We start from the raw sequence: 23,362 nt of genomic DNA, 5'->3' as shown, positions 1-23,362 counted from the left end.
TGATGGTAGGCTTGATAGTAGATAATTACATGATATATAGCTATTCTAGATATTATTATAGCAATCCGCAGTTCTTCTTAATAAAAGTTGCTGATTGTCCGAGCGCTGCCTTTATCAGTACTTTCTGCCTGACGAGTCCGCCTCGCTAGTAGCTTAACTAGCAGGGGTCTGTAACATAATACTAGATATTAAATACTCTAGTAAATACCTGTAAATTGATAATCCCAGTATATTTATTCTAGAAAATATAACTAAATATAATATTATAATTATCTATTTTTTAGATAGACAGATAGGCACCAGCTCTACTATTATTATAATAACTTAAATATATTCTATATTTCTATCCATTAAATTTAATTTTATAATAGGAACTAACGGGGGTATCTCCAGTACTAAATAAAATATATAATTAAGAGATATGGTTATTAATTAACTAAATAATTAAACTAGAAATATAATATAATATAATAAAATAAAAATACATTTAATAAATTTATATATATCATTTTACACAACTCCCGGTCTCAGCCATTATCCCAGTCAAGAAATGGAGGTTAGGAAATTATGGGGCATCAGCCAATTTTTACCCCAACCACAAATCAATGCTGTCGGCCTGCGGCGGCAAACAATACATCTACTGTCAGTATGAAATTTGAACAAGCATAATCTGTTGGCATGCGTCCAAGCAACGTGAAAGGTGGAAGTTCTTGTAAATCGTAAATTGATGGTTGATTAGTCAAAGCACATTTCGCGACTACGTTCTTAGATTAATCAATGGGTGGGGCGGTGGCACGTTCAGTAAACCGGGTCACCCCAAAACCCCCCCCAACACCGTGAATTCTCACCCCAAGGGAGAGGGGAATATTGATCTGATGCGGAAAATCCAAATTATTTTACCATATGGCCCCCGTTCAAAGCTCATCACCTTAAATTCCTTCTCAGGGACAATACTTGATATTGACAAATACCTGCCAATTTGGCATTTATTCGGGTGTTCACAAACACAACGGACGAAACATGGCCCAGGAACAGATCCCAGGGATCATGAAGGCGCTAAGGCTGATGAAGGTACGCCATATGCCTTCGCTCCTAATTTATTTGCATCCTGATCTAACGCATGGCTAGTACAATGAGAACTACCGACTTTGCAGTGATGTTCCAGTACCTACTCCAGGCCCACGAGAGCTCCTTATTCGCGTGGCGGCAGCTGGATTCTGCCACACCGATTACCAGGTCTACCAAGGTGCATATGGAACACAATTACCCTTCACCGGCTCGCACGAACCCGCCGGTACTATTGTGAAGCTCGGATCCGATGTCATAGGTGATTGGAAGGTTAATGACCGTGTTGGGGTGCTCAATTTTAGAAACCCTTGCAAGCTCTGCAGTGGATGCCGATGGCGAATGAAGACATATGGCTCCTTGGATGCCCGTTACTGCGAGAAAAAGACCATGAGTGGTATTTTGGGAGCCGATGGCGGTTTTGCTGAGTACATGGTCGCCTCAGACAATGCCCTCGTGCATTTGCCAGATGGCTTGTCTTTTGAACAGGCAGCACCCTTGATGTGCGCCGGTGTATGTGTTCTTCCCCAACATAAATTAATAGGCCTAGTCTGACTCCATAACTTTTGTTAGGCCACCGTATGGAATGCTATCAAGGAGACCGGACTGGAGGAAGGAAAGTCGGTCGCAATTGTCGGAATTGGGGGCCTTGGCGTGCTGGCCATTCAGTTTGCCAAAGCTCGGGGCTTGCGGGTCGTTGCTGTCGACAACCGCGATGTTGGTCTAAAGCTTTCTTGTGAAGTACCTGCTCACCTTAGGCCTGATCTTGTCGTCGACTTCAACGACCCTGATGCCACCAAAAGGATTGACGAGTTCACGGACGGCATTGGGTTGCATGGCGCTGTGGTCTGCACTGATGATGTACCAGCCAGTGACTGGTCTCTACACCGCCTTCAACCTAGGGGTGTTTGCGTGGTCCTTGGTTTACCGGAATCTGGATTCCAGTTCAATGCCTTCAACCTCGTCTTTCGAGAAATCGTCGTCAAAGGATCGTTGCATTGTCCTATCAACGAAGTCAAGAATATGATCAAGGCGGTTTCCGAAAACGGAATTGTCAGCCATCTTACCTTATTGCCCTTGGAGAAGGGAGAGGATATTCCTGAGCAGGCAGCTGCTCATTCATTCACTGGGCGACTGGTTATTCAAGTCTAATGGATTGCCTAGTGGATGAAAAAAAAAAAAAAAAATTAAAAGAAAATTATGAACAACTGAAAAAAGCACTTCGAAATGTCTATCATATCAGATCCGAAGCCTTTTAAAAACTCGGAAACGCCCTCATTGTGTGTTACGTACGAAATCAGATACCTTCCCACCCACACTCACACTCAATAATGTTAAAGAGACAAAGATCGCCTACCTTGCGGTGTAAACCGAATGCCTAAAACCAAATTTGTGGAAGCTCCCCGAAAATTATTGCCTGGCATAAGTCTAGAACATTTAATTAGCTCTATGTTGAGGCAGCCAAGCCTACGCTGCCCGGGTATTACCATCACAGTCATAGTCGGGCCAAACGACAAGTTGCAAGTAAAGCTTGTTGGAGAACCTTTTTAGATACTGGCAATAAGGAACTTCTCAAGTAAATATTATATGGTATATAGCACAATAAACCTATACAATAATCCAAGAGAACATGGAGCGAATAGAAAGGTACTGTGCTCCTCAGTAACAGAGTGTTACCGACTACCGGCCGGCAGCTGCTGATCACAGAGATGGTCGGCTATCTGGCTCTCTGCCTACCAGAACAATCACAGGGATATCTGTTCTTTACTGGTCGGTGAGGGTACAGAGATGCCCTTCACTTCGGTAAAAAAGCAGAAAAGTTCATGAGCGGTGTACCAGATTCCATGCCAAGATGGCGTTTCCGGTGAGCAAATCCAACTCTCCTGACTAGGAGCTCGTCGGAAGTAAGTTCGGCTCGCGGCTCTAATCCTTAAAGAAAACCATTCCCTTCAACCCTCCACGATGTAGGATCGTGCTGTGTTTAAGTTGGGCTCTGCCTTTACCAATTTCTGCTCTAAGTGCAACCATTTCCATTCGAGCTCGGGAACTTCGAGTCTTGGCTACCACAGATGATCATGCCAAGCACTTCGGAGAAGAGCTACTTTGATGAAAATATAGCTAGATGTAGAAGACAAGATATCTAACCCAGCGCAATGTGAATATAAAAATAACGGAGTATATTGCCAGCAAATTCTGAATCCTGGAATTTCGCCTTATGATCAGAATGTTAAGGCTGCAGTATTTCTTTACATACATTGAGAACATAAATATAATTATATCGGACCGAAAGAGGAAAGCATGGAATAAAGATGTATAAATATATTCAAGGTTGTTTAGGTCTCTAAATCTCGTCAGATAGGCTCTAGGTAGTAGTAAGCCAAAAGCCTTGTTCATATTGTCGGGCCGAAATTGAATACTTTACTCGGGGAGCAAAGTGCAGCCAGACACACAGAAGCGTCAGTCCATCCGACAAAGACAGGAGCAAATTATAAGGACTCCTCAACTTCAGCAATGGAGCCCATCAGAGCTTTCACATGTTCTTTGGCAAATTCGGATATGGGGGAATAAGGGGCGCGAGGTCTGAGCTTGCTCTCCGTTTGCTGGATGCCTGCCGCCGGTGCGCTGTATATGGCCACCGCATACTTAGTGCTGGCAATACCAGCCTTACAGGGACTTTCGGCTAATGCGGCGCGCTGGTGTAGACGGAGAGCTTCGTCTGTCCGACCAATTTTGTGCAACCGGTAGATCTCCGACACGGTCTTGGGGAACACGTTGGCAAAGGCGGAGATACACCCGGCACTACCGACGGCCAGTCCTCCCAGGAGGAAGTCAGATTGGCCCCCGAAAATCGAGAACGCTTTCGGATGTAACTCGGCCCCTAGGCGAGTGATCTTGCCAACGTTGCCGCAAGTCAGCTTCACGCCGACGATCTTTCCGGGATGCCGTTTGGCGAGAGCGGCGATTGTCTCTGAATCGAGGTCGATGCCGTTACAGACTCCAGGAAAGTTATATATGATAATTGGCAAGGGGCTTTTCCTGGCAACTTCATCATAAAAGGCGTTGATGACCGACAGGGTGGTGGCATTGCCATACTAGGATGGCGGGAGAAGCAAGGCGTAGTTGGCGCCGGCTTTATGGGCGTCGTCGATGAGCTGGAGTACTTGGATGGTCGAAAAGCCACTCACCCCAGCCATCAGAGGAAATTCAAGGCCAACAGCTTCGCGAGCCGTGGCGATAAGCTGCGCACGTTCCTCCCTTGTCAACAGAAACGCTTCGGCGTTGGTTCCTAGAATCACCAGGCCGGCCAGGCCTGTCTTGGAAAGATAGCTATCATACTGCCGCTGTGCTTCCAAGTCTAACAGTCCGGTTTCTGCGTCGTAAAAGGTGACTACAGGGCACCAGACACCTGTGGGAGGAGCAGACATAGTGGTGAAGTCGGTGCAGAAGGAAAACAGATAGCTTAGTGTCCGCTTGGTTTGTAATCAGTCCACTCGGTCAACGGCAAGGCTGGGGGTGTCATCCTTAAATGTACAAAGACAACTGGGTCTGATCAAAACTTCCCCGGCTCTCAACATGTACGCAGTGAAATGTTGTCGTTATAGGAATATGCCCCGTCACGGTGGGGAGTGGGGAACGGAAACAAACTAGAAGCTGTTGGGGGAACATGCGATGAGAAGATATCCGTCTCCAACAGTTGGAGAAGAAAATGGCGTCCTTACTCTTCGGAACATTTAGCTGTTTGCACTCAAACCAGGCAAAAATTCGATCGTAAGGTGGGTCCACTTTCATCTGCCATTTTGACGTATCTTGCACGAACGCCCAGGAACCCTGCGTAACATCGCATTTCTAGCAAATTGAAAGGAAAGTTTGTCAATAGTGAACAAGGAAAGTTAGATTTCTAATCCCAGTCTACCAAAGGTCCAAGAATATTAAATAGGCCTAGTGGGACTTGGTTAGTTTCTCCGATAGGGCTCGGGGTTGCTGCAGCAAGTGGAAGTGGATACATAGAACAAAAGGTACCTGGCCCATTTAGTGTTCTAACTAGATTCATCGTTAGAAGATAGGAGATATGATTATAGTTCCACGGCCTTTAACATATTTTCCCCTATTTGTGATTTTATTGCTTACTCCATTACCTTGCAGACAAGGTATTGGTGGGTATCGTCCTTGTTAGTGGCAAAATCACGATTACTTTCGGCCCTAATCACTTGGTTATCGACTGTGTCATTATAACCCAATGTTTGCTGCTTCATGTTATTCTCCCTGCAAAAGACAAGAAACAATAGGTTGGGACATCTCTGAGGCAAGAGACCCTTGTCCCCTACTCGTCGCCGAGTCTTCGTTTTTTGGGCTACCAGCCTTCCTTCGGGATGAGGCTCATGGGTTCACGAGTAACTTCAAGGCACATCCTCACCCTGCGAAAGATCCTTCCAACCTTGGTTTCGATGTTTTTCAGTACATGCTTTAGCCTTCAACTGTTGACTGAACGTAGCAGGCGCAGTAGCCGTTCTTATAGGCCTATTCTGTCGCCTGCCCGATACCGCTCCAACTACCAAATTAACCTGCTTTGAGAGGAGAGCGGAGGGTGAGTTGATTCTAATAAACACTTGCGTTGAACCAAAGCAGCAACTGAGTGTATACGATCTGTCTTGCATACAATATTACCTAATAGTGATGGTGATATGATGTGTCGTCGTACTCTTCCTATGTCTGCACATGAACAGATATTCCCTTGCCCTAAGCATCTAGTCCTCTATATGCGAAATCGACATATTCCGCCCAGCAGTGTCGCAGATTGTCTCGCCACTGGCATACAAGAACAACAAGACTTACAACGGCAATATCACTGGACACCGGCTCATCCGCCCCCCGGAGGGGGGGAGGGGTATTGTTGGCAGGACGACCCAGCGGGATATCCCGCGGCGCGCTCATCGCCACCATTTCTCCCTTGGACTGGGCGACGGCTTAACAAGATCCTCCGGCTATGGCAATACAGGAAGCTTTATCGCGCATCTTTAAAGGTGTGGAGATTGCTTTCAACTGTACAATTCTTCTTGAACACGACGACCATCAACTATGTGAAGCCATCAGAAGGCAAAATATCAGAAGCATAACAAATACTAAACGAGTGGTTTGAATGGCTTCAGTGTACAGAAAGTACTTGAGGCTTATAATCATGCTAAAGCTTCGGAGGAAGCAGCCGGGGATACAGGCCCTAGAGAGGATCAACCATGTTGTCCGGCGCCTCCTCGGTGCGGCGCATGTCAAACTGTAGGATACATACACACACAAGATGTTCTAATCAAGCAGCAAATCATAGACCTTAACCATCGAGTCATATATATAGATCAACCAACGAACCGATTACCCCATATCCCCTCCTCTCTACACGGAAATGTCAATCTCCCGCACCCGTTTCCTCGTTGCATGCTCCTCACTACTCAACGGCGTCATCAACGCCCCTGCCGCACGCGTATAAAACACATCCTCATTTGGTCGTACATAATAAACAACCCAATTCCGACCCGCCGCGACAGATGAACCATCCGGGAGGAGAAGAAGATTAGGGTCGATAGTCGACTCATTCAAGCTGGCGATGGTCTCTTCGGAGAACACGCGGAGTGCACTACCGAACAAGACGGTCGCTGTGGATGGTGAGCCGAGGTTTATAATTATTGTCTAGAATTTTTTTTCCCACGGAGGGAAACTAAGGTTAGTGATATTGAACTAACAAAAGAAAGAAAGGAGAAAAAAAAGAGAGGCAATGTGGTTCTGTTTGGGGGAAGGGGGTAAATACCAAAGTCGACCAGCGAATTGGGATTGGTTCCTTCGGATTCAGAATTCGCAGCTGGTCCTGGGACGGTACTAGAAACTCGTGCATTTCCCCTAGGTAATTTTCCCATGGGAGCTCGAGAGCATGGCTGATGTTTTTGAAGACTTCGTGAGAGAGGGCGTGCAGGTAGGTCATGGCGGCGGCTGTCGTGGTTGTGGTGGAGGGCTTCTCGGTTGGTTTCACCAGGTCTTTCCTGAATATCTGTGTTCCCTGTAATGAAGGTAGGTTAGAGAGAACAGGAAATACCATTAAAAGTCCATCGAGATGGGTGATTATTGTTCTTGTAACCTACTTCAGGGAGTGCCTGTAGCTGTTGTAGAACATCGTCAGCCAATGTGGGGAGCTTCGCAACCCTGAAACCCGTGCCCTTGCTGACACAGATCTTGCGGATGGCTGGAAGTCCGCTGAAATCGCGGAGGGCCTGATAGTCAATAGTCAAGAGCATTTTAGCCAAGGAGGTCAAAGGGAGAGAGGGGGGAATATCGTGGCCACAGTCAACTAGCGTGGTTTGGAGGGTTGAGTTCGATGAAAGGTGAGATTCTAGATTGACAAGTGGGCAGTTATGTTGTATCCTTGGTGTTCCTGTCCTCAAGCTTGAGGTATTTCATAAGCGTTCTTGTCTAGTCTGTGGTGGAATGCTTGGAGGGATTACAAATCTGTCCAAGCTTTAAAATGTCGTCTCCAGGGGCTCCACCCACTATGGGGCAGAAATTCCAGGTGTATCTACTTCCCACCACGTTCTTCACCGGACGTCATGTTCGAACAGGATAACACCAGTGCATCTATAAAAAGATGGTGTATAATTTTTGAAAAGACAAAAGTCAAAACAAGACTTGCCACTGCCTCCACCAACCTTAAATTCCAACAGCGCAGCGCGTCTGTCATACGCACACATACCCCTTAGGCATAATGGGCTCGCATCAAGAACCTTTCCAGCGCCTGCTGGAGCCCATAAAAATGGGAGACCTGGTTCTGAAGAATAGGGTCGTTATGGCATCCCTGACGCGGAATCGGGATAATGTGCCTCGAGAGAACCTCCATGTTCCGTACTACAGTGAGCGTGCAGGGACTGGCTTAATTGTGTGTTGCGAGTTGTTTCTCCTTTCAACTTCCCGTCCCATGTCTTGGGGCTTTTTCTCTTTGGTCTGTAGTGACTAACTCTTTTCATGATATGAAGCTTTCCGAGGCAGCCCTGATTTACCCGCAGGGCGTCGAATGGACCTTCATGCCGGGTATCTACAACCAAGAACACGTTGATGCCTGGAAAAGGGTCACCGACGCCGTGCACGCCCGCGGAGGGCTAATCTTCTGCCAGCTTCACCACGTCGGCCGCGTAGCGCATCCCGGTACCCGTGTGCAACGAGAATCCGGCCAGCCCGTGCCTGGCCCCTCGGCTATCGCTGCCCGTGGGGGCAAATTCCGCAACGTGCCCGGCGCCCCCGGCTACACGACGCCCACTCCCATTGAAGACCCGCAAGTCATCATTGAGCTCTATGGGCGCGCCTCGCGGCTCGCAAAGGAAGCCGGGTTCGACGGAGTCGAGATCCACAATGCTAACGGGTATCTACCCATGCAGTTCCTTGAATCGCATAGCAACAGACGGACAGATGAGTGGGGCGGGTCGATTGAGAAGCGGATGCGGTTCTCGCTGGCCTGTCTGGCGAAGATGAATGAGGTGTTCCCGTATAGTCGGATTGGGGTGAAGATTGCGCCCTGCGGTGGGTATAATGATATGGGGGAGATGGATGCAGATGGGAATCCGTCTCCGGAAGCGGCAAAGGCGACCTATGGGCCCTTTTGTGAGGCCCTGAATAAGCTTGGGCTGGCGTATGTCCAGGTTATGCGTTGGTGGGCGGCCTATGACTTGATGATTAATGGGAGGCCGCGTGGGGTGGAGTGGGATGCGATTGCTTTCCTTCGGCCTATTCTCAAGGATACGTTGGTCTTGGGCAATACGGGGTTCGAACCGGAGGAGGCGGAGCAGTGGATTCGAGAGGGTCGTATGGATGGAGTGGTCATTGGGCGGCCTCTACTCTACAACCCTGATTATGTGGAAAAGTTGAAGGCGGGTCGGACTAAGGAGTTGTATAGAGAGCAGCCGGGCGATGAGTTCTGGTGGTAGTAAGTCTGCGCTTGCCCTGAGTTGTGCTTAATTATTCGAAGTGGAATGCTAACCTCGACTCGCAGCAAATGGCGCAACAACGACAAGCGCGATGGCTACCTTGACTGGGAGAAGAGGACTATCATTCCTGCGACCGGGAGCAAGGAAGACCGGTTGAGTTTGATTCATGATTAGAATACCACATTGGTTTGCAGCAATAGTACAGAGTAATTATCCCTCTTTTCCTTTCCATGACACTATATAGAAACGAGATCTATACAATCAATTGACTAGATAAAGCTTATACGACATGGTACGAAGCTAAATAATAAATCAAGACTAAGAAAAGACGGAGACTACTTTGTTACTTTTCAGTTTTGGGTGACCTAGTCCATGAATATTTATAATTGGGATATAAAGAGTCTTGGGCGGCTTTAATCTAATGGCTACTGCTAATTTTAATTTACCTCTTCTTTTTACTTCCAAGAAAAAGTTCATTAACTTATATTGCAAAACTTTATCCGGGCTAAACATTCATTGCACAAGAGAAAATATTTTGAAAGCTTCGATAATATCAAAAGGATAGTTTCATGCATTTCATTGTCTACCGGGCATATGAGGATTACCTTGGAAATCCAGTTACTGCTTTCTCTGCAAGAATCGGGACTTGATTTGTTATAGCTTTTTGATTTAAAGGTTATATCCGGCAAGAGATTACGGGAAGTTAGATCCAGTATGTGCAAATGAAGATAGAAAATTATGCAGTGATGGTTGTAGCAAATGGCGATATGTGGATATTAGATTTAGTTCGATATGGCGGAGGTATATGGGATCACCTGTACTATCCCAGCCTAGTGTTCATACAGGTGAAACACTTTGCCAACAATTTCCCACTTGCCGTCGAGCTTGATCAAGGTGTGAAAATCGGTGTAGTCGGCGCCCATTGCATCCTTCTCCATGTCCACCCGGACAACGGCGGTAGTGGGGGTGATAGCGAGAACATCAAGGCGGACCTTGATATCAGGTGATTTGCCATGATGATCAACGAAATCGTACAAGTTCTTGATATGGCCGCCCAGCACGTTGGAGCCGTGGAGGCCATACATGATGGCCTCCTTGTGGAAAGCCTGGGCAACGTGTTTCGAGTCGCCGATGCGGAGACCGTCAACATACTTCATGACGGTTGCAATGACCTCGTCAAACTCAGAGGTGGGAATGGTCTTGATGTTCTTCGACATGATGGAGAATGGTGTTGTAGGGACCTTTCCCAAGTTAGCTTGTGCGCCAGAGGTTTAGGGGGAAATGAATGGTTCATATAGGGTTCCAAACGCGGCATACCGGATGACAACGTATGAATTTTGCTGAGCAAGATAATGCGTTGAAGAATGATAATCTGGGCTGAGGGCAGGCAGAGGTCTACTAAACGTTGGTTTATATGGCACCGCCCACTATCAGACGCAATGTTATCGCGATTGATTGAATTCGAGAGTCAAATGCATTTTCTTCTCCAAAGCTGCCCTAAGGCCAAGTTCCACTTTTCGAAAAAGAATATAGTCAACTTCCCAGGTAGAACGGTGACAAATCAGCAGCTATCATTCCCTTTTCAATTGGACTGGAAACTAGAGAACTTGTTTTTTTGGGGGGGGTTGGGGTTTCTTTTTTTCCCCGCTCCATCCATACGGGTTTATTAGGTATTGGGGGCAGAGGAACTTGGATATCACTGGCCAACATTTAGTGGGTCTACCTAATTATTGATCTAACTTTACTTCAATCTGACAGTTGGGGTCAAAAATTGACTCGGGTGTCTGTCTATAGGTTAGTGCTCAGTAAGACAACAAAAATGTTAGATTTCTATCTGGATGAATGAATGTCCTGGCTTCTGTTCCCTTCCGTAAGTTGGACGTCATATTTCATTTCCCATTCTTTCCCACAAGAATCTTGCCGCCACATGAAATGACAATCCTCGGCAGACCGTGGCACTAATTAGATAGAGCTCGATTAGATTATTCTCCGCTTTTGCAAACAGTGCGCCCATCGTATGCTGTATTCGTTTGATAGTGAGACAATTGCACCATGTCGTCAACGACCGGGCCGACTCAACATGCGGGCGCTGCGTTTGACCAAGGTAATGATGGCGTTCCTAGTGCTGCACGACAATTCTTTCCCGTCCGATTTTTTGCTGAATGTAAGGGGAAAAAAAACTTTAGTCTAATGGGAACTACAAGTTGCGAAAAGATATCGCTGTCCCGCAACCTGGCGACGAAGAGGTTTTGGTGGCGCGTGCATGCGTCGGGCTTCTGCCACACCGACTACCAAGTGTACCAAGGAGTGCACAACGCCAAACTACCCATGTTGCCGTCGCATGAGCCGGCGGGAACCATCGCTGTGCTGGGACCGAATATGAGGTCCGACTGGAAAGTGGGCGAGCGCGTGGGCGTCATCTCACTACCATTCGTCTAGATGAGGCCGAGGTTCTCCTGGAAAGAGTGACCACGCACTACTTTCAGGTAAGTTTGTAGTTCTGATTAGCTAGAAAGGGGTGTGGTGTTGTGCAAAATATATTGTGGGTAAAATATGATCCCGCCTGTCTTGTAGGCATGACATTTGGAGAAACAAATTTTTCTTTGAAATTATTAAGCTTATGATCAATGGACAAGAGAAATATACCGATAAGCCTACAATGATGAATCTCCAGTAATAAGTGGGCTGTAATAATAGCCTGAAATAGGCCATTGCTGGTCTCATTTTCTTCGTTCCAATCCTGTACCCCAAAAGTACATTGCATTCATTCAATGTGTCTGGTGGAAGCAGGATCAAACTTCTATCCCCGCCAGAAAGCAGATTAATGCCTCAGCGATGGTCTCGGCATCATCCTGGCGAGGTTGGACGTCAGGTCCAACCTGCTGAAGATACAGGCCCAACTCCGCCTGCGACCATCCCAGCAGCCGCCCAAACTCACGACAAGTCTCAGTCATGGCAAAGGCGTCCAGTTCAAGATGGCCTTGTAAAGTCAGCACTCGTTGAGGATAATACAGACCCTGGATTGGGCAGATGGACGTGCTCCCGACATTCTTCCACGGCTGCGGGAGGGAGACGGTCTTGTTCCCACAACTGGATTGCTCTCTGCGCGAGTAGACCACGACCCGGTCGCCGTGCATCATCTGCATCCGCATTTCTCGCCGAGGTAGACGGTCGAGAACGGGGAACGCGCTGGCAAAGTCTGCATCGGCCTGGACGGCGTAAATGCCGACTTCCCGGCCAAGTGGGCATTTCTCCACGACAATCTCGAACTGGTCGGCTGAACTGCCCTCGGGGAGCAACGCCTTAGCGATCAACTGATGTCCAAAGCAGGAGCCGAGGATCCGCACGTGGGGGTATTTTCGAAACACGGTTTTAATGTACTCTTCGAGACGCCGCATCCAGGGATACTGCTCGATCTCGTAGACTCCAGGCGCCGACCCGGTGATGAGGATGGCCCCAATGGGCTGGTCCGACTCGGAGCCGGTGCTAGTGGTCGACGTAGTTTCTGCACCCTCTGCTGTCGGTCGGTGGAGGCGGTCGTATGGGGGATAGGACTCCCCGTGTATATCCCAGGCCGATACGAACAGGTCTATTGGTTGGTCGGTGGTCAAGTTGGAAGCATTGAGACGGGATGTGGCTGCCTGCAAGATCTTGCGGAACTGGGCACTGTAGAGACCGCGCGCATCAAACAGTCCCCGAGCAGGAATGTCAGCATCAAGGATGGCAAGATGTAGGTGTCTCTTCATGGCTGGAAGGGGAAGGGATGTATGCGATTGGGAGCACGAAATGTACATCTAATATATACAGCAGAGAAATCCATGGTCCGTTAACGGCCATGGGCGGGGAGATAAATGCCTTGATTTCCACTCTCCCTAGTTCGATTGGACACGTAGCGAATAATGATGGGCTAGGATCACCGTTCTCCTGATTAAACAGAGTTTGTTGGGGTTGTATTTCCCAGCCTTTTTCCCCCTCCAAACGGAACGACAAACGAATACGGTCCCAAACGACTTTGTCATTTCTTGGAGCCATGGAGAGAGAGAAAAAAAAATAAATAAAGAAAGGAAGAAAGAAAGAAAAAAAAGACCCCAAATCAATGTAATGTTTCCGCTGTTGGAGATACCAAGAGCGGAGTTATTGTCCGTCAGCTCCTGTAGCAGAAAGATCACTTTACTGTACGAGCTCAGGCCCGCAAGCAGGAGGGCGTCGATATGGTCACGGCCAATCTGAATAATGGTGTGGTGTTGCGATGGGCAGTGACGGGCCCCTATTTTATCTGTGCCATTACCAATTTTTAAGATACCCAGGATCCTGACCAGGAGTATCTCCGGGGCCGGGCCATTGTAGAGGCAGCGATCGCGATGGCTTCGGATACGCTGGAGTTGATATGGAGCAGTCTGCCCGGTCCGCGCCAGCAGCCGGTCCACTACCTACTCTACCATCATATGTACCACTTCATTAGCAAAGTAGAGAACACCGCGTCTGTACTCCGAGGTGTGGCTCTCCGCCTACTATCAGAACGACCTGCCCCAAGTCCTAGGTCCCCAGAAGGAATCGCCAGGATTATATAATGTGTTGATCTATCCGGTCGATGCGGATACGAAGATGCCCTTCACTTCGGCGGATGATCTTGGACGTCTCGTGCGGACGATGACCGAGGAGCCTGTCAGATTCCGTGTCAAGACGGCGTTCCTGGTGGGCGAATTCATCTCTTGCATGAAGAAAGGTGAGTTGGCTGGTAGCGCCTATGTTCAGAAAATTTTCTTTCCCTTCTCTCCTCCAACAGACGCTGAATCTTCACATTTAAAAAGCTGGGCATGCACGCTCGACTTGAGTGTCCCTCCGTGGACGCTTTTAAATCGTGGCTTATGGAGGTCCACGGATTCGACCCCGAGTTTGCGTTAACCACGGCCGAACATATCCATCTATCACGATATCACCAACATCTGGATCGATTATAGTGATATCAAGATGGCAGATGTCAGTTCCTTTTTTCTCCCCGCGTTTCTCCCCGCATTCGTTGCCATTAAAAACATAATAAATACTATATTAATAACTTTATTCTCTATGGTAGCGAATTCCGCGGCAGTATGACACGACTTCTGAGCCAGAGACTGGCAACGCAGCTCAGGTAAGGCGGAGGTACCTAATGCTTAGAGCAAGAGCACGTTGTCTCCTACGGTACCAGGAATCGAGCTTCGCGAGGACCGCGAATTTATAGCAAAGATACGGCCAAATCGCGAGAAAATTCGCAGGCTTTCACCTAGGAAGCCGGTCGAGCAGACACAGCATTAAAAAGTAATAACTGCTCGAGAGAAAATGATCTATAATCTTGGCTAGAGGGGCTACCTTTATTACTGCTTAAAAACTACTATCAGATAATATGGCTACAGTAGCAAGCAGTGCTGCAAGAGGAAAAGCTCCTTTATAAGTATATTAAACAGTTAAAAGCCTTTAGACCTGACTTGATAGGCTAAGAACCGCCGTGAGAAGCAATAATATATTATATATCTGGAAAATGAACGAAACTTGCCCCAGAGATAATAAACAATATCATAGCTAAACTGCTAAGACAGAATAATTAAATAGCAGTATATAAATTTAATATCTTAGCTAGCAAACACGACTGAGTATACTATCAGCTTGATTAAGTTTATCAGCTCTGTCATGGGTAACTGTACAACCACTGCTAGCATTCTATAGAAAAAGCAGACCTATAATACTTTGTATATCTATCTTAGGGGACAGGCAAAGCTCAGAAAATGCCTAAAACCGGGATATATCCTGTCACGCTGTCCCAACATCTTTAAATATGGCAACTGAACCGAAATGTACCCGATCTAGAAGTATCCGTCGACACGGGGCCAGGCGATACCAGTCAAGTATACTAATTGCGATAAAGTACAACCGCCCACCAGTCGAGGGTGTCCGGTGAAGATTGGCGATCTTAGATGAGGCAAATCAGGCACTGGCCGACATCCCTGCATACCACCGCATCCCACCACATTTCCGAAACATCGTAAGCAGTGACACCACGTCAGCTCCGGTCGGACCGAGGCCTGCCGAAGACGACGACCTAGATACAACGATACAAGCACCGCTTTCCATAATTTTCAGCAGGTCACGGTTAACCTAGAAACAGAACCAACGAGAACGGATTTCTTGCTCGAGAAAAGAAACCCCATGAACCCGTGAAGGCGAGATGAGGCCGGGGTCGTCCGAAAGGCTCAAATACCAAGTGGGCCCAAAAGGCACAGCCCGTCTACGGTACAACCGGGAAGTCAGAGCTCAATACCATCCCAAAAGACCGCTCAGCAATCTGAGTCTGGGCACGCCATGTCTAGAGAATGCCTAGTAGGCAATCCGGAAGACACCATGGATGAGCAACCACACCACAGCGTCTGGTTAAGGCCACCCGGTCCATTGCCAAGCGAGTCCTTCTCCGGTGATCTCGACCGATGCACTGACAGAGAGGGCCCAGACGATGACATATGGCACGATGTTAGCGAGCGGAGTGATGACGAAGAGCCATAGCAGTGAATTCCTAAAAGTTTCATAACCACATGAAACTTTCCGCCAGATTTGTGGAAGGGGCACAGAGAAGAATAAACCCCAAGGGCAGTGGGATGGAAGTAAGAAGGATGGCGCATGTTAAGAGTGCAATGCTAGATCTACTGTACTCCCTTGATCCAAGCGAGCATGCGTGTGGCAGCTGACGGGTTGGATTGCTGTGCAAAATGTGGCGACGCCTGTGACACGGGGCAGCTATGGAGGGATAGGTAGTGAGAGAGGTAGTGTGCGTCCGCTCACCAAACGGTTATAAAGAGGATGGCGTTGTTTCGATGCAATTCCCTATGCTTTTATGGATTTTTTTTTTTTTTTAAACAATATATTCGAGGGTAACCGAGTATAAAATCGCACTGCGATTTTCGCGAAACGATCGTCCAATGGGCTGGTAACCACTTTCCAGCAGTCGGCAGGCCTGGCAGCGCTCCCGCATAGCAGCATATATCTAGAGCGAGCTACATCAGGCAAATGAATTCATCGTCATCATTGGTTTCTGCAGTTTCTTTAATAGGATATCCTTAAGTCGTATCGCAAGTGGAATTCTATCTTGTATAGGCAAAACGGATTGGAATGATGAAACTTCCTGATGATGGATAACTCTTTGTATTAGTTACCTCCATACAGCCACGCCACCTTGACGTTTTCTTCAGGCCTATTGCTGTAACCTAGTCTACCACTTTTATTCAAAGGTTCACAGTGTTCGTTCTCCCATTGAATCTTATGCAGTAGGCGGACGAGTGTCTTTGGCTCTTCTCCCTCCTTGTTAGCCCCACAGAATATTCAACCGATGCCAACCCCCTTTTCGGGAAAGAGATGGTTCTTGGTTTTGACGAGCCTGATCGATATAATACCGGAGAGGAACTTCATCTAGAGGTATAATTCGAGACTTTCTCCAGAATTTGTACCCGAAGTACAAAGCCGCAAGGATGGCAATGTCCAAGTACGAGCTGATGAAAGTCTGGGTGCTCCATCTTCGGGGGAGGGTCAATATCTGCCTTGGAAAGCTGTAACGCATAAGTGGAGAACTCAGCTGACTCACCTTTTGTGAATAAAAGTGCGAAATCCACTTGTCAGAAGAAGGAGGAAGAAACCGATCAGACTCGCTCATGCCGCATATGGTTGGAACGGTGCTTTCCAAGGCAGCTCATCCCTTGTAATCCCTTGTTTCTGCATTGCATAGTAAAACCGCAGATACACCACGCAAATAACCATCCACGCGACGTAATTGTAGGCTGCAATCAAATCCTGAAGCCATGTGAACACAATTGTGGCAGCCGAGTTGCTTGTCAAGTAACCAAGACAGACACTCAATGACATGATTGAAACCGCAACATACGGCACACCCCAGCGACTGACTCTTTTCAGCATTGACGGTGCATGCCTTTCCTGAGCTAGGCCGAAAAGGACGCGCGAACCCCCCATCAGGACTGGATAGATATGCGGGTTCAGCGAAGTCTTGATAAAGAGGCCAAAAGCATAACATACTCGAGTTGCCAGAGCTCCACGCGCTCGTCAGCACAACGGCATTGATAATCGATGGCAATATCTTAATACCGGCCCTCTGGGCGGATAATACAAATGGCGATTGCGCCGCAGTCCCCGTAGACTTCAGAAGATCTGGGTCATTGGACGGAACTATGAAGGTAATCATCAATATTGTTATAACTGCTGCAATCAGTGACGACTCAAATAGAATATCCGCGGGGAACCCCGAAGATGGAAACAACCATATAGCGGATGGCTTACTGTAGAATATCACTACCCTCGCAAGGATTCGCTTTGCAGCCTTGGGGATATTTTGTCGCGGATTTTGGGTTTCCCCTGCGAGGATAGTAACATTTTCAACGCTGGCAAACGAGTAAACCGCAGGTGTAAATGAGCTCCACACGCCTAAGAATTGACCAAGCCTTCCGGGAATATTGAGATACTGAACAAATGGACCTGGGTTGTGCCAATACTGGGCGCCATGTACCTTACCAGCTGGACCACCACCGCAAACAAGAACTAAGGCCTGCCAATTCTCAGATGACAGTTTCCCTCACGGTCTAAGTAAACTTACCATCAGGTTTAGGCCGATGATGAGAAGGATTTTCAAAACTGCGAATGAGAGTTCTAGTTCCCCATATATTCTCACAAGTGAGAGGTTGCAAATGACAGCAAGACCACCAAAAATCGTGATCCAGATGGCGCTATTCAATTTTATCCAAAACCCAACCAGCACTGCAGCCGCCACGATCTCTCCAGCTATGGAGATGAAATACGCGTATGCGATATTCCATCCCTGGGCGAAAGACAGCGCCGGATCGACAAAGTATTCTGCATGTCGAATAATGCCTCCACTAAGCGGAACAAGAGCACTGTCACAAAATTATACTCTGTTTCATCAGAAGCGAGTATTAATACGCACCTGAGCTCGGCAATAGAGACGAGCATACCAGAGACCAGTATACCTACTATTGAGTACCCCATACTAGTAGTGAGAATGCGGTTAGATTTGCTCTTGTGGTTGTTTTTGGACATTGCTAACATTGCTCCTGCTGGCCCTGCACTTGCTATAACTTGGCCAGAACTTAGAAACAGTCCCTATCTTATGTATGAGCATTATAGATGAAAATTAGCACGGCTTTTCGACTCACAGTCCCGATTGTTCCAGCGAAGGCAATCATCTGTATATGTCGCTGCTTGAGGCCTTGTCTAGATATCAAGTTCTTAGAAAAGTGGTCATTTAAGGAACGGGAAACTAACTTCAGAATTCTCCGCTCATCCAAATCTATAAGCTGTCCCGGAGTTGCCGGGGATGCATCATTGGCGTGAAAATTAAGCTTATCATCTTTTTTTGCGCTTTGCATTTTGAGATAGATGATGAAATATGAGCTTTGCAAAGTCACAGGTTTCCAGAGTTCGATTCAGAGGCCAAGAAGGAAATTATAATGGAAACAAAGGCGAATTCATCGGGGCCGTACCGTGGGGTACCCTGTTGTGTTGGAGCAGAAATATAACGAAGATAAGCATAGTTGGCCGGTCCTAGATAAGGTGTTGGACAACTAATTGCTAGCTACAAATAAAGCTGAACATTTTCACAGTTGATAAACTGAGGTAGGGGTCAAATACCACTGAGACGTTTCAGGTTAGGGATATTCGTCGTTCATCCAATGAACCTCAGCACTGATGTTCCGGGTAGACTCGGAAGCATGGATTCAGTTATCTATACTCTACTCCGTACTCCGTACAGACGCCTGAGATCGCTCCACTAAGCTTAATCATCTGGTTCTTATTCGTCTGTTCAGTACTAGCCAGTACATTGACTTCTCATCTTGACAGGGATGATAGGGTAACTTGGAGGTTTGGGGTGGTAATGAAATTTCAGGTCGAGCCATGTATGTTAGATAAGACCCTGGAAACTAGCCAGCGACGTCGGCCAGCCCTGCAATCAGTACAGATAAGCCGTCGCTTAGGTCAGCAGGATGAGCTTATATGCGTGATTTAATACTAGTATTTCTGATACGAAATCAGTTCTGCACGTGATCTCTAAAAGTACTAAAAAAAAATATAATATGAAAATATAATATAAAAATGCCTGATACCCTAAATATCATAAAAGATCCTAAAATATAGATACTATAGCTAGTTCTGGTTCAGAAAAAGCTCAGTCTGATATAAAGTATATTTTCACGTGATGGAGCTCATTCGGTATCAGCATTTCGCTGAACCAGACTCTAGTTTTTGAACCCGCTGCGTGTGAGAACCCCCGGCGGTCCCTCCCTTCTGAGAATTCACGACGATTCAATTTTTGTGTCCTGGGCCTACCATGGCCCGAGGAAGACCTAAGGCTACAGTGCCCCCATGCCGATTCTGTAACATGAAGTTTAAAAGGATAGAACATTTACAGCGACATGAGCGCATCCGTGAGTTATATCGCTACCCTCCCCCCGCCACCCCCAATTGGCCCCGCACGTGGTCCTTACAAGCTGCAGATACACAAGAAAAACCGTTTCTCTGCGACTGTGGACAAAAGTTCTCCAGAAAGTATAAACCCATTCGTTTCGATTTGATACTGAGATCCTCTCTGACAATGTTCAGGGACCTTCTTGTGCGCCACCATCGGCTCAGTCATCATGAATTACCTCTGGAGGCGACTACAATGCATACCGGCGAGATGGGCATGTCCATGGAAGGAGAGAGGCAGGTTCCGCTCATGGATCACGCATAGGCTCGGTATCTGACCAGTGAAAGCCACCAACAGACCCGCAGATCAACGGGACACGGTTTCATCGCGCCTACCCTCGCTCGTGCGGGATACTGAGTCTGCGGAGCAACGCTCAGTCATATCCAGCGCCCCTGTGCCCGAATGTACTTTTGGTCCTTCTTCATCTACCGAGGTCCTTCAGCGAGATGCCACCATTGGTCTCGACTTATACTCAACATTCGAGTTTGAGCTGCTGTGGAATAACAGCAGTGACATGACCGACTTTCTACCGACAACCTTCTTTGACACCAATTATTCACTGTCTGATATTTGGCAGACTGCTGATATGCGTGTTAGCAGCTCAGTGGCGTCCCTTCCCGTTGCCTACGGCAATAATGAATCGCCTCCTAGGGACTTGCAGGGCCGTTCCACCTTTACTTCGCTGTCATCTCGGCTACCGCCCTTAGAGCCAGACTCTTTATCATCGCGGAATGAGAGGCTTCCCTACAACGAATTAGAATCCGCAACTGGTTTCGACCCTTCTGAGGACTCAAGAGCCAGCTTCCCTTGGGATATTTCTGTGCGCACATATGAGAGACTATCTGTTGCTATTCGGTCGTATGAGAGAATATTGCCTGTCGAGTTTCTCATCCCATCGAGGCATACGATGTCCCGTTATATCGAGGGGTATTTTCGAAGTTTCCATGAGCATTTCCCATTCCTCCATCCTCCAACAATCAAAATGGATACCTTGATACCGGAACTTGTGCTGGCAATGGCTGGGATAGGTGCCTTTTTCCGTGTGGAGAAGAGGAAGGGCTATGCGCTTTACCTGGCCTCCAAAGCAATTGTCACGCATTACCTCGAACAGCGTACTCGAATGCCTATAGTTGGGCTTGCGGGCGGCTCGGCCAATCGTCTAAAGGGGGGTGTCCATGCAGTGAACCCCATCAACATTGAACGCGGGGTAGAGAATGACGGGTCCCTTTTTACATCAGACGCATGTCTGTCTTCGCACCCATTGCAGACGTTGCAAACGCTCATAATTCTAATGGCAATGGCAACTTCGGCAGACGTTCCAGCCGTGCGTGATGCCTTGGTGATGGGTAGCCAGCTTGCGATGCTTACCCGGGAAGCTGGGCTGTCTCAGCCCGATGAAATTGTCGGACAGTGCTCTTGGGTGGATTGGATCCATCGGGAAGAATATCGACGAACACTTTTCACGTCCTATATTCTCTCAAATCTTACCAGCATCACATTCAACGTACCTCCTCTACTCGTGAATAATGAAATTGGACTTTCGCTTCCTCACTGCAATACAGAATGGGTGAAAGTCTCGGCAGCCGAGTGGCAGTACACCAGAGAAACATGCGGTCATACTGAGCGGCAATTTCAATCCACTCTTGAAGAAATGCTTGCCGGGCGAGATATTCATCATGAAGAGCCTCTTTCTGCTCTTGGAAACTATGCCTTGATCAATGCCATTATCCAAAATATCTACTTTAAAAGGCAAACTATGGTTGGACACAGCTTTAATCCAGATACAATTAAAAAATTTGAATCCGCTCTTCAAGTCTGGCAAAGATCCTGGGAAGCCACGCAGGAAACTTCACTGGACCCTTCCTCTCCAAGTGGGCCTCTTGGATTCAACTCTGCAGCCTTGCTTAGACTCGCATATCTTCGTCTAAACGCAAACATTGCGCCTTGTCGCAATTTAATATCACAAGACCCGAAATCTATCGCCCAGTCGATCGCATGTGATATATCTACGTTATTTACACGCTCTCTTCACGTTGACAGAGCCGTACTTCAGTGCATCCACGCCCTCAGCATTCCTATTCGAGTTGGTATTCCCTTCGTTGCTTACACGCAGTCTATCAATGAGAGTATTCAACATCCGCTCTGTTCACTAGAATGTGCAATTCTACTCAGCCGGTGGCTAGGAATCATTTCGGAAGCCGTACAAGCTACGGGACTAGAGACTCTCCGGGAAGATGAAAGAAAACTACTAGGAATGATCGCTAGCCTGATTAAAGAAACAGATATGGCAAGTACACTGGATAGCAACGACGCTGACAGTTACTGCATTCGTCGTATGGCCGCAACAGTAGTGAGACTGTGGGCTGAAACCTTTCGAGGAATACATATCTTCGAGATTGTTCGAGTCATTGGAGAGACACTCACTGCGTTGGCTGATATCCTTGAAGAGAACCTCGGCCAATAACGCTTGCATCATATTTTGTTTGATTGCTTCAATCAAATATTTTGATATTAGCTGGCACCGAGTGTATTGGTAAGACCCCTAAGATATCCGTGCGTCTCTGAGTATTCGGTGTCTCCCTACTTACAGCGCGTAGCTCTGATCCACTGGGGTTGGTGCGCTGCATATGCGGCGGATTTAGGGTTCCTGCACTTTATGTAGGGCCGATTTCTTGGCATAGAATGCAGTAAATTTAACTTTCAGGATACAGTACTCTCACGCAATTTATAAGTAAGAATACTAAAAATTTGATAGACAGTAATAGTAGTAATTAATTCTAATATCCTTAGATTTGAATAGAGTGGTTATACCTGACCGTTATACCGTAATCTAACCTTAACCATAATCTGATCATTTAAATATAATCTGACTTAAGCTAGAACTAGCCCAATTAGGAAGCTAAAAAAATACTAAAAAATATTAAAAATATCTATTCACTGCACTGATTTACTACGTTCAATTAGTATTTGAAAATATTAAGAATTGATTGAATTATTTAATAAAAAAGTATTTGTTTTGATTTAACGCGTGGATTAAAATCACGTGTTTTTACATGTTGGGTTGAACCAGGTTTAAGTGGGATTTTAAAATACTAGAACTAATAAGAATACTTAGCAGGCTTGCTAGGTAGTTTAAAACTTAGTAGATGGGCTTAGGCTAGCTTGCTTTTAGACTCGCGAGTCTTAGTCAGCAGGCTCAGGGTTGTCTTGGCACGAGCCGAGCCGGGCGATCCTGAGCCTTCCGGGCGAGCCTTGCCATGTCTACTTAAAGCCTTATCTTATATACCTACCCATATTTTCTGTGTCTCTCGCTGCCGTGAGACAAGGTGTTGTCTATAGTTTTATAGTATAAAATAAATATTTTATTTCTCTCTTTTTAATAGGTTTATTAATAATTATATATTATAGGGTCAGCCAGTCTTATGTGATCTTGGACAGGCTAGAATCAGATATATTTATAAAGGATTAATCTAATCTGATATATATAAGGCCCCCGAGGTACTTTTTAACATAGAATGGGGCTATAGTATTAATATCTAGAATTTTAGAGTCATGGTAAGTAGATATTTTATTAATAGAATATGTTTTCTGACTTCTTTCCGTAGGCGTGGGATTTGTTTGAAGGGAAATATTTATTTAATATACTTAATAAAAACCAGGAATACTTACTATCCTACTATATAATTGAGATGGTGGCTCTTCTTAGGCTACCACTAATGTTCTTTGTCAAATAAAGCTAAGAAACTTATAATATATTTTTAGAAAATAGTCTTTCCTCCCTTTCCTCTTTTAGGAATTGAGCTAATAATTGCATAGGTGAATGGCTAGG

At 46.7% G+C, this 23,362-nt stretch overlaps 10 protein-coding genes across 10 annotated transcripts in view; 4 read left to right on the top strand and 6 right to left on the bottom strand.

The window, feature by feature from the left end:
* The first annotated feature begins 837 nt into the window (after positions 1-837).
* Positions 838-2,570, top strand: ASPBRDRAFT_78434 (zinc-dependent alcohol dehydrogenase). The gene is made up of 3 exons (XM_067629411.1): positions 838-1,071; positions 1,129-1,578; positions 1,639-2,570. The coding sequence occupies exons 1-3, from the start codon at positions 1,021-1,023 to the stop codon at positions 2,215-2,217; spliced, it is 1,080 nt and encodes a 359-aa protein (XP_067475035.1). The 5' UTR covers positions 838-1,020; the 3' UTR covers positions 2,218-2,570.
* A 981-nt stretch (positions 2,571-3,551) lies between these two features.
* Positions 3,552-4,490, bottom strand: ASPBRDRAFT_58861 (dihydrodipicolinate synthase family protein; the record flags this gene model as incomplete). Its single annotated transcript, XM_067627970.1, has 2 exons — positions 3,552-4,095; positions 4,159-4,490. 2 exons carry the CDS (start codon positions 4,488-4,490, stop codon positions 3,552-3,554), a joined length of 876 nt encoding a protein of 291 aa, XP_067475034.1.
* A 1,793-nt stretch (positions 4,491-6,283) lies between these two features.
* ASPBRDRAFT_210659 (uncharacterized protein) lies at positions 6,284-7,439 on the bottom strand. The gene is made up of 3 exons (XM_067621911.1): positions 7,191-7,439; positions 6,863-7,108; positions 6,284-6,744 (listed from the first exon to the last, which is right to left on the bottom strand). The coding sequence occupies exons 1-3, from the start codon at positions 7,341-7,343 to the stop codon at positions 6,451-6,453; spliced, it is 693 nt and encodes a 230-aa protein (XP_067475033.1). The 5' UTR covers positions 7,344-7,439; the 3' UTR covers positions 6,284-6,450.
* Positions 7,440-7,597: 158 nt separating this feature from the next.
* On the top strand, positions 7,598-9,020 carry ASPBRDRAFT_58859 (alkene reductase; the record flags this gene model as incomplete). Its single annotated transcript, XM_067627969.1, has 3 exons — positions 7,598-7,615; positions 7,835-7,978; positions 8,076-9,020. 3 exons carry the CDS (start codon positions 7,598-7,600, stop codon positions 9,018-9,020), a joined length of 1,107 nt encoding a protein of 368 aa, XP_067475032.1.
* A 778-nt stretch (positions 9,021-9,798) lies between these two features.
* On the bottom strand, positions 9,799-10,546 carry ASPBRDRAFT_68947 (uncharacterized protein). The gene is made up of 2 exons (XM_067629014.1): positions 10,338-10,546; positions 9,799-10,261 (listed from the first exon to the last, which is right to left on the bottom strand). Exon 2 carries the CDS (start codon positions 10,235-10,237, stop codon positions 9,851-9,853), a length of 387 nt encoding a protein of 128 aa, XP_067475031.1. The 5' UTR covers positions 10,238-10,261; positions 10,338-10,546; the 3' UTR covers positions 9,799-9,850.
* A 554-nt stretch (positions 10,547-11,100) lies between these two features.
* Positions 11,101-11,459, top strand: ASPBRDRAFT_200001 (uncharacterized protein; the record flags this gene model as incomplete). The annotated part of the gene is made up of 2 exons (XM_067621385.1): positions 11,101-11,165; positions 11,225-11,459. The coding sequence occupies 2 exons, from the start codon at positions 11,101-11,103 to the stop codon at positions 11,457-11,459; spliced, it is 300 nt and encodes a 99-aa protein (XP_067475030.1).
* An 82-nt stretch (positions 11,460-11,541) lies between these two features.
* Positions 11,542-12,823, bottom strand: ASPBRDRAFT_47813 (type 1 glutamine amidotransferase). The gene has a single exon (XM_067625949.1). The coding sequence runs from the start codon at positions 12,812-12,814 to the stop codon at positions 11,813-11,815; it is 1,002 nt and encodes a 333-aa protein (XP_067475029.1). The 5' UTR covers positions 12,815-12,823; the 3' UTR covers positions 11,542-11,812.
* Positions 12,824-16,350: 3,527 nt separating this feature from the next.
* Positions 16,351-18,436, bottom strand: ASPBRDRAFT_58856 (uncharacterized protein; the record flags this gene model as incomplete). The annotated part of the gene is made up of 9 exons (XM_067627967.1): positions 16,351-16,558; positions 16,714-17,014; positions 17,073-17,252; positions 17,334-17,598; positions 17,647-17,944; positions 17,995-18,057; positions 18,115-18,170; positions 18,224-18,281; positions 18,333-18,436. The coding sequence occupies 9 exons, from the start codon at positions 18,434-18,436 to the stop codon at positions 16,351-16,353; spliced, it is 1,533 nt and encodes a 510-aa protein (XP_067475028.1).
* Positions 18,437-19,329: 893 nt separating this feature from the next.
* Positions 19,330-22,165, top strand: ASPBRDRAFT_47810 (fungal specific transcription factor domain-containing protein). The gene is made up of 4 exons (XM_067625948.1): positions 19,330-19,492; positions 19,562-19,613; positions 19,668-19,751; positions 19,831-22,165. Exons 1-4 carry the CDS (start codon positions 19,396-19,398, stop codon positions 21,995-21,997), a joined length of 2,400 nt encoding a protein of 799 aa, XP_067475027.1. The 5' UTR covers positions 19,330-19,395; the 3' UTR covers positions 21,998-22,165.
* Positions 22,166-23,278: 1,113 nt separating this feature from the next.
* ASPBRDRAFT_78426 (SDR family NAD(P)-dependent oxidoreductase) overlaps positions 23,279-23,362 on the bottom strand; it is a gene marked incomplete at its 3' end in the record, with an annotated part of 1,896 nt that continues 1,812 nt past the window's right edge. The window contains exon 4 of the mRNA XM_067629410.1: positions 23,279-23,317. Within this exon, the coding sequence (XP_067475026.1) occupies positions 23,279-23,317 (39 nt within the window). The remainder of the gene's footprint in view (positions 23,318-23,362) is intronic.

The sequence above is a fragment of the Aspergillus brasiliensis genome (assembly GCF_001889945.1).
Source record: "Aspergillus brasiliensis CBS 101740 unplaced genomic scaffold ASPBRscaffold_15, whole genome shotgun sequence".
NCBI lineage: Eukaryota > Fungi > Ascomycota > Eurotiomycetes > Eurotiales > Aspergillaceae > Aspergillus > Aspergillus brasiliensis.
This window is presented reverse-complemented; position numbering and strand designations above follow the sequence as displayed.